The 13,822-nt window shown below is 42.7% G+C and overlaps 1 protein-coding gene across 1 annotated transcript in view; it reads left to right on the forward strand.

The window, feature by feature from the left end:
* Window positions 1-13,822, forward strand: part of TRIM14 (tripartite motif containing 14) — a 150,657-nt gene that overhangs the window by 112,354 nt on the left and 24,481 nt on the right. The window contains exon 3 of the mRNA XM_073591800.1: window positions 2,398-2,631. Within this exon, the coding sequence (XP_073447901.1) occupies window positions 2,398-2,631 (234 nt within the window). The remainder of the gene's footprint in view (window positions 1-2,397; window positions 2,632-13,822) is intronic.

Here is a 13,822-nt window from a genome sequence, read left to right on the forward strand (position 1 = left end):
AAATGGCCCGGTCATTGAGCAGCCAAATCTTCCAGAGCTGAAGTGGTTGAAGTAATTTCTAGGAAAAAATGCAGATTTTTAACATGAATACAAAAATTAAAAAGGTGCCAGTAGACAAATGTTAAACACAAGCTAAGACAATGGAGGGCTCATCAGACTCCTTGAGATAACACAGGTAGTGTTGCAATTTCGCAGGGCAGCTGAGAATTTTTTACAAGATCAGTAGGTATTTTTTGCACTTATTGAACAGCTATACCAAAATGCTTTTAATGGTATATTTAACAGACCAAACGCGAGCAAATGAGAAGTTCATTGTTCAGTTTTACAGTGCCTTGCAAAAGTATTCACCCCCTTGGCTTTTTACCTATTTTGTTACATTCCTGCCTTTAGTTCAATGTTTTTTTAATCTGAATTATATGTGATGGATCAGAACACAGTAGTCTAAGTTGGTGAAGTAAAATTAGAAAAATATATACATAAAACTATTTTTCAGAAATAAAAAAACTGATAATTGGCATGTGCGTATGTATTCACCCCCTTTGTTATGAAGCCCATTAAAAGCTCTGGTGCAACCAATTACCTTCGGAAGTCACACGATTAGTGAAATGATGTCCACCTGTGTGCAATCTAAGTGTCACATGATCTGTCATTACATATACAAACCTTTTTGAAAGGCCTCAGAGGCTGCAACACCTAAGCAAGAGGCACCACTAACCAATCACTGCCATGAAGACCAAGGAACTCTCCAAACAATGAACAATGTTGTTGAGAAGTACAAGTCAGGTTTAGGTTATAAAAAAAATATCCAAATCTTTGATGATCCCTAGGAGCACCATCAATTCTATCATAACCAAATGGAAAGAACATGGCACAACAGCAAACCTGCCAAGAGATGGCTACACACCAAAACTCACGGACCGGGCAAGGAGGGCATTAATCAGAGAGGCAGCACAGAGACCTAAGGTAAGCCTGGAGAAGCTGCAGAGTTCCACAGCAGAGACTGGAGTATCTATACATAGGACGACAATAAACACTCCATAGAGTTGGGCTTTATGCAGAGTGGCCAGAAGAAAGCCATTCCTTTCTGCAAAAAACAAAATGGCATGTTTTGAGTTTGCGAAAAGGCACGTGGGAGACTCCCAAAATGTATGGAGGAAGGTGCTCTGGTCTGATGAGACTAAAATTGAACTTTTTGGCCATCAAAGAAAATGCCATGTCTGGTGCAAACCCAACACATCACATCACCCAACGGGATGTTTTTCAGCAGTCAGGACTGGGAAACTGGTCAGAGTTGAGGGAAAGATTGATGGTGCTAAATACAGGGATATTCTTAAGCAAAACCTGTACCACTCTGTGTGTGATTTGAGGCTAGGACGGAGGTTCACCTTCCAGCAGGACAATGACCCCAAACACACTGCTAAAGCAAAACTTGAGTGGCTTAAGGGGAAACATGTAAATGTGTTGGAATGGCCTAGTCAAAGCCCAGACCTCAATCCAATAGAAAATCTGCGGTCAGACTTAAAGATTGCTGTTCACAAACGCCAACCATCCAACTTGAAGGAGCTGGAGCAGTTTTGCAAGGAGGAATGGGCAAAAATCCCTGTGGTAAGATGTGGCAAGCTCATAGAGACTTATCCAAAGCCACTTGGAGCTGTGATAGCCCCAAAGGTGGCTCTACAAAGTATTGACTTTAGGGGGGTGGATAGTTATGCACATTGACTTTTTCTTTTATTTTGTCCTATTTGTTGTTTGCCTCAAAATAAAAAACATCTTCAAAGTTGTGGGCATGTCCTGTAAATTAAATGATGCAAATCCTCAAACAAGCCATGTTAATTCCAGGTTGTGAGGCAACAAAACACGAAAAATGGCAGGGGGGGGGGTGAATACTTTTGCAAGACACTGTACATACAGTTTAGGCATCATGTAATTGTAAACAGAAGAAATCGCATAGGAGTGATCTGTAGGAAGGGAGGGATTTAAAACTGCACTTAATAAAACCAATGGTTTATCAGTATTTAGTATGTGTCTTACCATAGTTTAGTATTGTTAGCAAAATACATATAACAGTTTGGTAGTTTTGCAATTTTTGACTTGTGTGAAAAGCTTATTAGTTGGAATTTCCTTTTCACTAGCAGCAACTGCAAATTAAATTAAATATGTATTAAATAAATATACTTGAAAGAATCTAAATTACGGTAGGTATTTTTTTGTGCCACCTTGTTGTGCAATTTGAGACCAACCAACAAAACCTGAGACTGGAATATTGAAATCATTAGCTACCTCTCTATCAGTATAGTGCACATCACCTTGCTATAACAGACAGCTTATGACCTTTGCTGTGAATATATTGTATGATGCACCTTGACTTAATCCCTCACTATTCACCTTTACCATTAGGCCCACACTCTGGCAAGCAAGGATTCTATCACCTCGAAATTTACAGAACTGCGTCTTCTGCTTGAAAAAGAAGAAACATTTGCAAAAAAATATATTGATGACAAGGCCAAAATGGTTCTGTGGGCCTATGATGGTCAAATAGAGACATGCCAAGACCAGATAAAGATCATTGACAAAATATCAACCAAAGTCAGAAGTATTCATCAGCAGCCTGATGCCATAAAACTCATTGAGGTAAGCTGGTAGTATTTGGTTATTGCGCTAGCACAATTTCCATTCATATTATTTTATCAAGACTTATTCATTGAACTAGTATAGACAGCAAAGATAGCACACACTACAATGAAGGTGCCTTCGGACATTAGAGAACATTTTCTCAATCAAGCTGTTTACAGATAAATTAGGGAATGTTTGTAGGCACCTCCCATGATCCTCATACACGACAAAGAATTACAAAGTATGGGACTTTTTAGGTATGCTTGACCACATAGAAAACATTTTTTTTTTATATAAAACCAATACAAATTTTATTGTTAATATATATTTTAAAATAAGCATAAAACCCCATTGCTGACATATTAGGGGGGTTTACTAAAACTGGTGCACACATGATCTGGTGTAGCTGTGCATAGTAACCAATCAGCTTTTAGGTTTTATTGGCAAAGCTTAATTGAACAAGCTAGAAGCTGACTGGTCAATATGCACAGCTGCACCAGATTCTGCGTGCACCAGTTTTTCTAAATCGCCTCCATTGTGTCATCTTGTCGCCAACTATTTGTTCTCCCCATTTTCCCATATCCCTTCAGGTTTAAAAGAAATTCTTAATCAAAGGCAGGAGATGAACTAGATTTTGGTGACGCACCATGAAACAACAATTTAAAAACATTCCCAGTAGGAGAATCCATACATCTGCCTGAGTGGCCACACGGGAAGGCAGACGCCTCACAAGGAACCCAGAAATGCACAAATCAGGGTGAATCATAATGTGGCATATAGTAGCTACACCAGCCGTGTGTATCCACCTCAGGTTGCATACTCCAGACTGCTGTGCTTTAATTGAATTACTCTAGACCAGCCTTTTTCAACCAGGGTGTCTTCAGGTTTTTATTCAGTGGTTCCTTGGCAAATTGCTTAAAAATTGCCCAAAAACTGTATACATGCCAGCAATTTTTTTAAAGCCCCCTATAAGTTACATAAAGCCACGGGTTTTCATTGTGCACCATTAAAACCTTTTAGCCGCAAGTGGCCTAACAACCAATGACATCATCTGTTAAAAAAAAAAGGACGTTGGGCCCCTGAACAGCATTCTTGTTTGCCCTTCTCCAGTCCCTCTCTCTCAGCCCCGGGGTCAAATTAGCTGAGTGAGCCCCGGTTCACACAGGGGCGGCACGACTTGCAGGTCGCCTCACCGAGGCGACCTGCACACGACTGCCACGGCGACTTGCCAAACGACTTCTGTATAGAAGTCTATGCAAGTCGCCCCAAGTCGCCCCCAAAGTGGTACAGGAACCTTTTTCTAAGTCGGAGCGACTTGCGTCGCTCCTATTAGAATGGTTCTATTGTACAGAACAGGAGGCGACTTGTCAGGCGGCTAGGTCGCCTGACAAGTCGCCCCTGTGTGAACCGGCACTGAGGGAGAGAAATCAAGGGAGAAGAGAAACACTGAAGTATTAATCAGTACCAGTGTGCAAAGATGTATTTGCTTTGGAGGAATAAAATCACCTCTAACGTTGGGTGTCCTACATGTGTAAATGTTGCTGCATTATGTAAAACTATTCGTTTAGTACTTTACATTTTTTAATAGGGTGCCTTAAGATTGTGCAGAATTTTAAAGGGTGGCTTGACTGAAAAAAGGTTGGGAAACACTGCTCTAGACTGCTGTATTCTATACACCATTCTGCACATTACATACTCTGGACTGCTGCATTGTGTTCACCATACTGCATATTACATAAACTGGGCCACTGCACTCTGCACATCATGTGATAAATCACAAACTTCATACGGATGCATGCTTTTCGCTGTTCTGTATCTATTATACAGGGGAAAAATGTGCACTATACATTACACCTACATTACACCTTACAATGAATAGTCTGGCCTACTGTATTCTATACATTACTTACTCTGACCCAGTGTTTCTCACCCCTAGTCCTCAAGGCGCCCCAACAGGTCATGTTTTCAGGCATTCCATTATTTTCACAGGTGATTTGATCAGTTTCACTGCCTTAGTAATTACCGCAGCTGTTTCATCTGAGGGAAATCCTGAAAAAACCTGTTGGTGTGCCTTGAGGACTGGAGTTGAGAAACACTGGTCTGACCCACTGCAATCTGTACTCATATATTACAGTACATACCCTAAACTGCTGCACTCAGTATGCTATATGTTACAGTCCCCAGACCACTAAACTCTGTAATCTTAGATAGGATTTTTTTTCTTTTTAGAAATGTGGTATTTCAACCCATTCAACAAATAGGCACACTTTTGCTAGTATTCACATAGTGTGAAAGTAAATAGCTGTCTGCTGTGAATGAGAAAATTAGAGCTAATATAAAACTATGGCTCATTGCAACCAATTAGATTTTATCGTTGAAGGGCTGATTCGTGAAAACTTGAGTAGAAACGTACCTGATGACATTGACAACCTGCCATGTTCATTAAAACTGGTCTACCTGCAAAAAATAATTAAATGATGGCAAAGATTTATTCAGACACCAATTGTAAAATTGCAAATAGTTTTTTATAAGATTTCATGGAGTTAAATTAGAGTATTAGTTAATTACCCCTCAGTGGACATCTGCCTGTAATATCTCTACTGCTGTACCATGTATCCCAGGAAACATCATACTTTGGATCATCTCAGTGCTGCATATACCCAATATGTATTTTGTGAACAAAACAGAAATAAAATGTATAATACTAACCACATCCCAATCCTTTTTGTGAACACTAATTAGTGTGGTGCATTTCCTCCTAATAGCATATCTTGAAAACAATCCAAATAGAAATTAGTAATTATTTAGTACTCTTACACAACCAGTAGAATATTCTCTTCATTAAAGCCGGATTTTTCAGTTCAAGTAATTAATCTTCAAAGCTCTAAAAAGAATATTTAAAAGGTATCCCTTGTGCTGATGTTGCCCAGTTGACATTAAACCTTAGTTATTTACCAATATGCTGACATAGTTCATATGTTATATACCTTTAAGAGCCATACGTGGGGTGCCCACATGACTCCACCATATGGCAGATGTGCTTCACCCATTGAAGGGCTTCATTCCTTCTTAAAGGGCTGGCATTTAATTTCATCACATGGTTGTTTTCTCCCAAATGTTGCACACAAAAAGGAATGTTCAATGCATGCATGGTCATTTAAAGAGACCTCGGTGAAAGACCATTCATTTCAACAACAATCTTCCCATAAGATGATATGTGTTTTTATTGTATATTCATGTTAATTATCCATCAAAGCCTCCTTTATGCAGACATCTAAAAGATCTAAGACTGCTAATGGATGCCGCCATTTTGGATGTAGTGTCAGCAGCCCCAGCAGACTTAGAGCTGTCACTCAAGTGACACTCTTTTTTAGTATTCTTCTTCACGTCTCCCATGCCAATTACATAAAAAGTTATGTAGGAAGGTGAGGGGAGGGGTTCAAGGGCACATGGCAAAGGAAAAAAACTTTTTTATGGAATGGAAAAATGCTGCAAAGTAAGCATTTTAAATACTTTAATTTTTTGTACTTCTACCTATCCTTTTTTTAAGTTAGTGACAGGGTCTCTTTAAAGTAAATATGCAACCTGCTCCACACTCTGCTGGTACTGCTTTTCAATGTGTATGTCAAGGCAAAAATTATTTTAAATGTAGCACTGCCCCTGTAAGAGTCACTGGTGTCCCAGTTCCCCACTGCTGCACAGCTAGTCACACAGCATTTCCTTCCTGCACTCCAACCCAGGAACCAGTCCTTGGCGTGTTTTTTAAAATACTTTTTTAGGGGTTAATAGCTTGGATGGGGTAGGAAATGATGGGATGCCCAACTTGAAAAATATCCAGATCTATAAAAAAGGGACAATTCCTCCCTATTTACAAAAATTCCACTTTTCCTTCCTCCTACACAAACTTGGTTTTCTCAGCAAGGCACCTGCTGCTCACTCTTGGGGGAACTAACAGTTTTGTGTTAGCTCAGCAAAGGCCCATTACAGGCAGGAACTCTGTCCCTTGGCAAAGTAGGGCAGTGAGCAAACAGCATGATATTCCTCCTGCTTCTCTTGTGGCCACTGATCCCAGCTCCACTTGCTTGCAAAAATTGCTAGCCCACTTGGCTGCCACCAGTCACTCCTTGTTGATCCTCCCCTCAGCCCTCCTGACTGACTTTCTTTCCCAGTCCTGCCTAACTGGCACACTTCCATGTAGATTTCCCAGGGCAAGGATGAAGATTAAGCCCACTGCTGACTTCAGAGAGCACTGTTACAGCTGACAGTCTCTTCCCTTGTGTTGTCCCTGCTCAGTGCTGACCTCTACTCATTGTCTGTCTTTTGCTCTGTCCTGCTGCCTCTCCTGAAGGTTCTCCTCCAAGTGCCTCCTGTGGTGAGATCCTTCTAGGCTAGCTATCCTGGGCCTCCAGCCCAAGGTATCACCCCTCCCTGGCAGGGGGTTTCCTCAACGGCCACCGATAGCCTCTCCTCAGCACTTGATCTTCATCTTCCACCCTACTCCCCTGCTGGAATGGCCCATGTCTATTTATGGGGTTGTCTCTGCCCCCTGCCAGCCCACTTCTGTGGATTGGCTGAGGCCCCATAAATATTCATGGCTGCTCCTAACCCCCGCCCTGTAGTTCTATAAGGTTCTCCAACCTTCCAGACACCAGGGGGAGGCACCAGAGAGCTGCCAGTCATCAAGCCCTGGCCTCCAGTAACCCTGACCCAATTCAATGACTCAGGTTATTCCTGGCCAAAATATGCTTTTTCCTACTCTTATACTACTAGCACACACTAGAGGGTGCTACACCCACCTCCCTCTAAAAAGCAGCAGTGTCCCCATCAGCTGGAAAAAAAAACTGGCCCCTGCGCCCAGGAGAAAAATGGGCACCCCATAAGAAAAGGGGAAGGGGAAAAAAGAACAAACTTGGGAAACAGCTTTATACAAATAAGTTAACAATATATAAAAAATAGAGATATACACAATGTTCATTCTGTATACATGACAGGTATATAGATATATACATCCTGACTTCAGGTCCATGTAGCGAGTAGAGTAATTCAATCACCAACATATGTACATGTTTACCAGACCCCCCCCCCCCACTAAAGGGAAGTCCTCCTAGCATAGCTGTAAGAATAGCAGGAACAGTCCCAGAAGTCCAGAATCAGACAGGACAGCCAGCCATGATGATCTTGCAGGAAACAGAAGAAAAATACATCCTCACACTAACTATTTGTACATTCTGCTAGCAGGGGGTTAAAATCCTGCTGGCAAAAAAATATAGAGAACATTTTTGCACAAAGAGTCTCTGAAGGAGGAGCGCCTCCATAGTAGCGATGCAACATGACAAAGGGCCTCACCCAAGGATCTTCTTCAGGAGCACATCACTGGAAGCAGTTTAGGAAACTGGGCCAGCCTAGTCCATAAGAAAGAAATCAAGAGGTAGCAGACCCTTGGCTACAGCGCACTTGCTGTCCATCCATGCTACATCAGGCTGAAATGTTCACAGCAGCCTATTCACAAATACAAATTCGGGTTTGGCAATCTGGTAATGCTGCCATCAGTTCCCCTGACAGCAGCAGAGTGACTCTTGGTTGGCCTTGACAATCACCACCTGGTCTTTGTATATGGCTCGTCCCAGCCGCCATTCTTGTCGAATGACCTGGAACCGAGCCCAAGCCTTTTCATTATGGGATCCCTGCAACAGTTTGGGGATATGCATGAAGTTCCACACCATGTGATCCTCCCACTGTGCACGTGAGTCCCCAATGTCCATGATGTTTTGTGGGACATAAGGATAATCTGGGCCCCATGCTAATGCTGTCCTTCGCTGCACCTCCCTCTGAAACTGGGAGAACCTTGGAAGTTCCCGTGGCTTGCCTTTCTCAGGAAGGACACAGGCATGGGATGACCTCACTACCCACTGCCTGCACTCAGCACTTCTGGTCTGGGTCTTAGATGGTTTGTTCTGGAACCACTGCCGGACACAAACAGGGGTGTGCAGGGATCCTTTGGCCTTCTCAGCTGACTCTGACACATCTGACACCACCGGAAGCACCTACACATCTTCCTGAGAGTCTCCCCACTCCCATTTTACTTCTGAGCTGCTATGCAATGACCATTCTTCCCAGTCAGCATCTATAGGCCTGAATTCTTCCTACAACAGGGGGTGACCCAAGTCTATGGCCCTACCACTGCCGCTCCTCTCTGGCTCATCTGTAGATGAGTTGTCCTCACACACTGGCTCCTTCCAGGTGGGTTTGACAGGGTGCACGGGTACAACCTGCCTTCCGGGGACTTCTGGTTCCTGCTAGGCAGCGCTGTCAGGTACCAGGACTTTTCTGGATTGTAAGCTGGGATGGTCTCTTAGCCTGCTTCACAGGTGTTGCTTGTCTTCGTGGGGGATTCTCTGTCCTGAGACTCAACCCCACCTTTGGTAGTTGCTCTCTGGCTCACTCCAGCCTTCTGGGACTTCTTTGACTGTTCTGTACATAGACCCGATTGTTGGTCCACACTGTAGGTGAGCGTCTCCTGCTCGCTCAGGGTCTTGTTAATGGCTTGTTGTGGTGGACCTCCAGCCAGGACACAACAGACACAGCCTCTCTGTTTCTTTGATCAATCCAAGGGAAAATCACCCTTGATGCTCCAGCCACACACTGGTATCGACCAGTGTAACATCCTGCAATTCAGGCAGCCAAGTTGGCACAGGGTACACTCACACACCATCTGCTCTCTGCTGCCTTTGACACAGTGGACCACCCACTCCTCCTCGAAAAACTCCACTCCTTTGGTCTCCGTGACTGCACTCTTCGCTGGTTCTCATCCTACCTATCCCACCGCTCCTTCAGTGTCACTTACAACTCTACTTCCTCCTCTCCTCTTCCTTTTTCCGTTGGGGTCCCCCAAGGTTCTGTTCTCGGACCTCTCCTTTTCTCAATCTACACCACCTCCTTGGGTCAGTTGATTGCCTCCCACGGCTTTAAATATCATCTCTACGCTGATGACACCCAAATCTATCTCTCCACCCCCCAGCTCTCTCCATCTGTCTCCTCACGCATTACCAACTTATTAGCAGACATATCAGCCTGGATGTCACATCACTTTCTCAAACTCAACCTATCCAAAACCGAGCTCATGATATTTCCTCCCTCAGGTGCCACTTCCCCTGATCTCCCTGTCAAGATCAACGGCTCAACTATCAACCCATCTCCCCACGCCAAGGTCCTAGGTGTAATTCTGGACTCTGAACTAACCTTTCGACCCCACATTCTATCACTATCCAAAGCTTGCCGCCTCTGTCTTCGCAACATCTCCAAGATACGCCCCTTCCTAACCATTGACACCACAAAGCTTCTAATCCACTCCCTGTTCATCTCCCGCCTTGACTACTGCAACTCCCTCCTCATTGGTTTACCTCTAAATAGGCTATCCCCACTTCAGTCCATCATGAACGCTGCGGCCAGGCTCATCCACCACACAAACCGCTCAGCATCTGCTACACCCCTCTGCCAATCCCTCCATTGGCTGCCACTCAGTCACCGAATTAAATTCAAGATACTAACTATAACTTACAAAGCCATCCACAACTTGGCCCCTAGCTACATCTCTAACCTAGTCACAAAATACCAACCTAATCGTTCCCTTCGCTCCTCCCAAGACCTCCTGCTCTCAAACTCCCTTGTCACCTCATCCCATGCTCGCCTTCAGGACTTCTCCAGAGCCTCCCCCATCCTCTGGAATGCTCTACCCCAATCCGTCCGTTTTTCTCCTACTTTATCCACTTTCAGACGATCCCTGAAAACTCATCTCTTCAGAGAAGCCTATCTGGCCCCCACCTAACAACTGTACATTTATCTTCTCAATCAGCACATCACCCACAGTTATTACCTCTTGTATCTCTTGACCTCCCCTCTTAGATTGTAAGCTCTAAGGAGCAGGGCCCTCTGATTCCTACTGTATCAAATTGTATTGTACTTGTACTGTCTACCCTCAAGTTGTAAAGCGCTACGTAAACTGTTGGCGCTATATAAATACTGTATAATAATAATAATAATCTTGCTCCTCTCTCTCTCTCTCTCTCTCTCTCTCTCTGCATACATAAAAAAACATATGTGGTACATCTCTGCACATTGCCCCATGTTGTATAACTTTGAACACCCTGAAAGTGCAGAAAAATACTTGTTGATCTGCCTGAAATGCACTCTTAAACTTAAACCCTCCCCCTGGTCTTTTCTATACAACAGAAAGGCTAATTAATCTGTAGTCCCAAGATAAGAGCTAGGAGGGCTAATTACTCTTTTTGAGATAACGCAGGACCTGTGTACAAAAAACAGGACAGCTCTAAATTTCTGACAAGACCAACTGATATTATTTTTGCACTCACTGAACAGATCTAATAAAACACTCAATATCAGTATTATTTTTTTAACAAATATTATTTTAATTAAGAAGTTAGGGTTTACATATACTTTAACTAGTTCCTGTCCAGCCCATGTAGATAAATGGCCAGACAGAAGTAGTGTCGGAAGAGTGTATATATATATATATATATATATACATTGGCCACTCATGTGTGGCTCCTAGACCGAGCAGCAGTGCGCTCTGTGATTAGTGTGTCCCTCGGACACAGCAGATCACATAGCACGATACAGGGCCAATGAAATTGGCTTTGTACCATGTGATTGCTGTAACGAATCACAGCAATCACACATGTAAAGGCAGGCTGCATGCCTGCAGCCTTTGATCATTCCCTCTCACAGGGATTGGCTGTGAGAAGGAACTAAATGCTTCCTACATTTATCATGAGTGTAGGAAGTATTCAGCGTGTGAAAAACGAGTGGTAGTAAACTCTAGAAAAAAAAAAAAAAAGTTGGGAACCTTGCAGATTTTTGCCATAATGTGATACTAGCACATTATGACAGACTTACCTTGTAAAAGGAGCCCCCCAGTGGTGCATTGCCACCTCAGGTGCTTCCACCTTAGGCCGGTCTTCCTTCTGGGTTCATGCTCTCCAGCCGTTTGATTGGCCAAGCCACAATGGCGTCACTCCTACACGTGTGCATGAGAGTCACGATCGTGGCACAGCTCTCTCTGCATTGACGGCACATTCAGTGTGCCATCAATGCAGAGCAAACTGCACACAGCTCACGTTTAGGAGATATTCACTGTACCTACAAGTAAGCTTTATTGTAAGTTTACTTGTAGGTGCAGGTTTAAAGTGGTAGTTTACCACTGCTTTAAAGCTGAACTTTGGGCACAAAACTCTCTTTTAAATATATTCCTTATTAGCCAAAAATACGATAAAACTACTTTGTGTGCACTAACTGCCTTTGGAAAGTCAGATATCACCATATAAAAGTAGTAGTGACATCATCATTGTACTGCAAATATCCTGTGCAGACAGCACAGCTGTGAAAAGGACCCAGAAGCTTCTCCCCCTACAGGCTGCGTGCAGAATACTACAATAGGGGTTTGAGACAAGACCAGTTATAGCAGTGACTGTTCTTTATTACATGAAGCTCATGCATTGAGGAAACTTTTCACACTGAATTACTACACGGATTCAAAAGAAATTCACAAAGCATGCCAATATTCAAGAGAACATGCATCTCACACATGTCGTTCTTATCTCAGAGTTCACCTTTGATAGATAAATTCCAGTCGCAAGTGATACAGTATATTGAATTTGACCTGTAATATTAGGCATAGCATGGATGACTCCAAAAATATATGAAATCTACTAGCCTGCCAGAAATATTTTAATGGTAGCTGAATTTTACTTTGTCTGCTCTGAAATGTCCTATTGTTCTAGCAACTTCTTCCTTAACCACTTCAGCCCCGGAAGGATTTACCCCCTTCCTGACCAGAGCACTTTTTACAATTTGGCACCGCGTCACTTTAACTGCTAATTGCGCGGTCATGCAATGCTGTACCCAAACAAAATGTGCATCCTTTTCTTCCCACAAATAGAGCTTTCTTTTGATGGTATTTGATCACCTCTGCGGTTTTTATTTTTTGCGCTATAAACGGAAAAAGACCGAAAATTTTTTAAAAAAATGATATTTTCTACTTTTTGTTATAAAAAAATCCAATAAACTCAATTTTAGTCATACATTTAGGCCAAAATGTATTCGGCCACATGTCTTTGGTAAAAAAAATGTCAGTAAGCATATATTTATTGGTTTGCGCAAAAGTTATAGCGTCTACAAGCTAGGGTACATTTTCTGGAATTTACACAGCTTTTAGTTTATGACTGCCTTTGTCATTTCTTGAGGTGCTAAAATGGCAGGGCAGTACAAAACTCCCCCAAATGACTCCATTTTGGAAAGTAGACACCCCAAGGAAATTGCTGAGAGGCACGTTGAGCCCATTGAATATTAATTTTTTTTGTCCCAAGTGATTGAATAATGACAAAAAAAAAAAAAAAATTACAAAAAGTTGTCACTAAATGATATATTGCTCACACAGGCCATGAGCATATGTGGAATTGCACCCCAAAATACATTTAGCTGCTTCTCCTGAGTATGGGGATACCACATGTGTGGGACTTTTTGGGAGCCTAGCCGCGTACGGGGCCCCGAAATCCAATCACCGCCTTCAGGATTTCTAAGGGTGTAAATTTTTGATTTCACTCTTCACTGCCTATCACAGTTTCGGAGGCCATGGAATGCCCAGGTGGCACAAACCCCCCCCCCCCCAAATGACCCCATTTTGGAAAGTAGACACCCCAAGCTATTTGCTGAGAGGCATGGTGAGTATTTTGCAGCTCTCATTTGTTTTTGAAAATGAAGAAAGGCAAGAAAAAACATTTTTTTTTTCTTTTTTCAATTTTCAAATTTTGTGACAAAAAGTGAGGTCTGCAAAATACTCACTATACCTCTCAGCAAATAGCTTGGGGTGTCTACTTTCCAAAATAGGGTCATAAAAATTTACGCCCTTAGAAAGCCTGAAGGCGGTGCTTGGTTTTCGGGGTCCTGTACGCGGCTAGGCTCCCAAAAAGTCTCACATGTGGTATCCCTCCCCGTACTCAGGAGAAGCAACAGAATGTATTTTGGGATGTAATTTCACATATTCCCATGGCATGTTTGAGCAATATATCATTTAGTGACAACTTTGTGCAAAAAAAAAATGTGTCTCTTTCCCGCAACTTGTGTCACAATATAAAATATTCCATGGACTCGACACGCCTCTCAGCAAATAGCTTGGGGTGTCTACTTTCCAAAA

The sequence above is a fragment of the Aquarana catesbeiana genome, linkage group LG01, assembly GCF_042186555.1.
Source record: "Aquarana catesbeiana isolate 2022-GZ linkage group LG01, ASM4218655v1, whole genome shotgun sequence".
In the NCBI taxonomy this organism is placed as follows: Eukaryota; Metazoa; Chordata; class Amphibia; order Anura; family Ranidae; genus Aquarana; species Aquarana catesbeiana.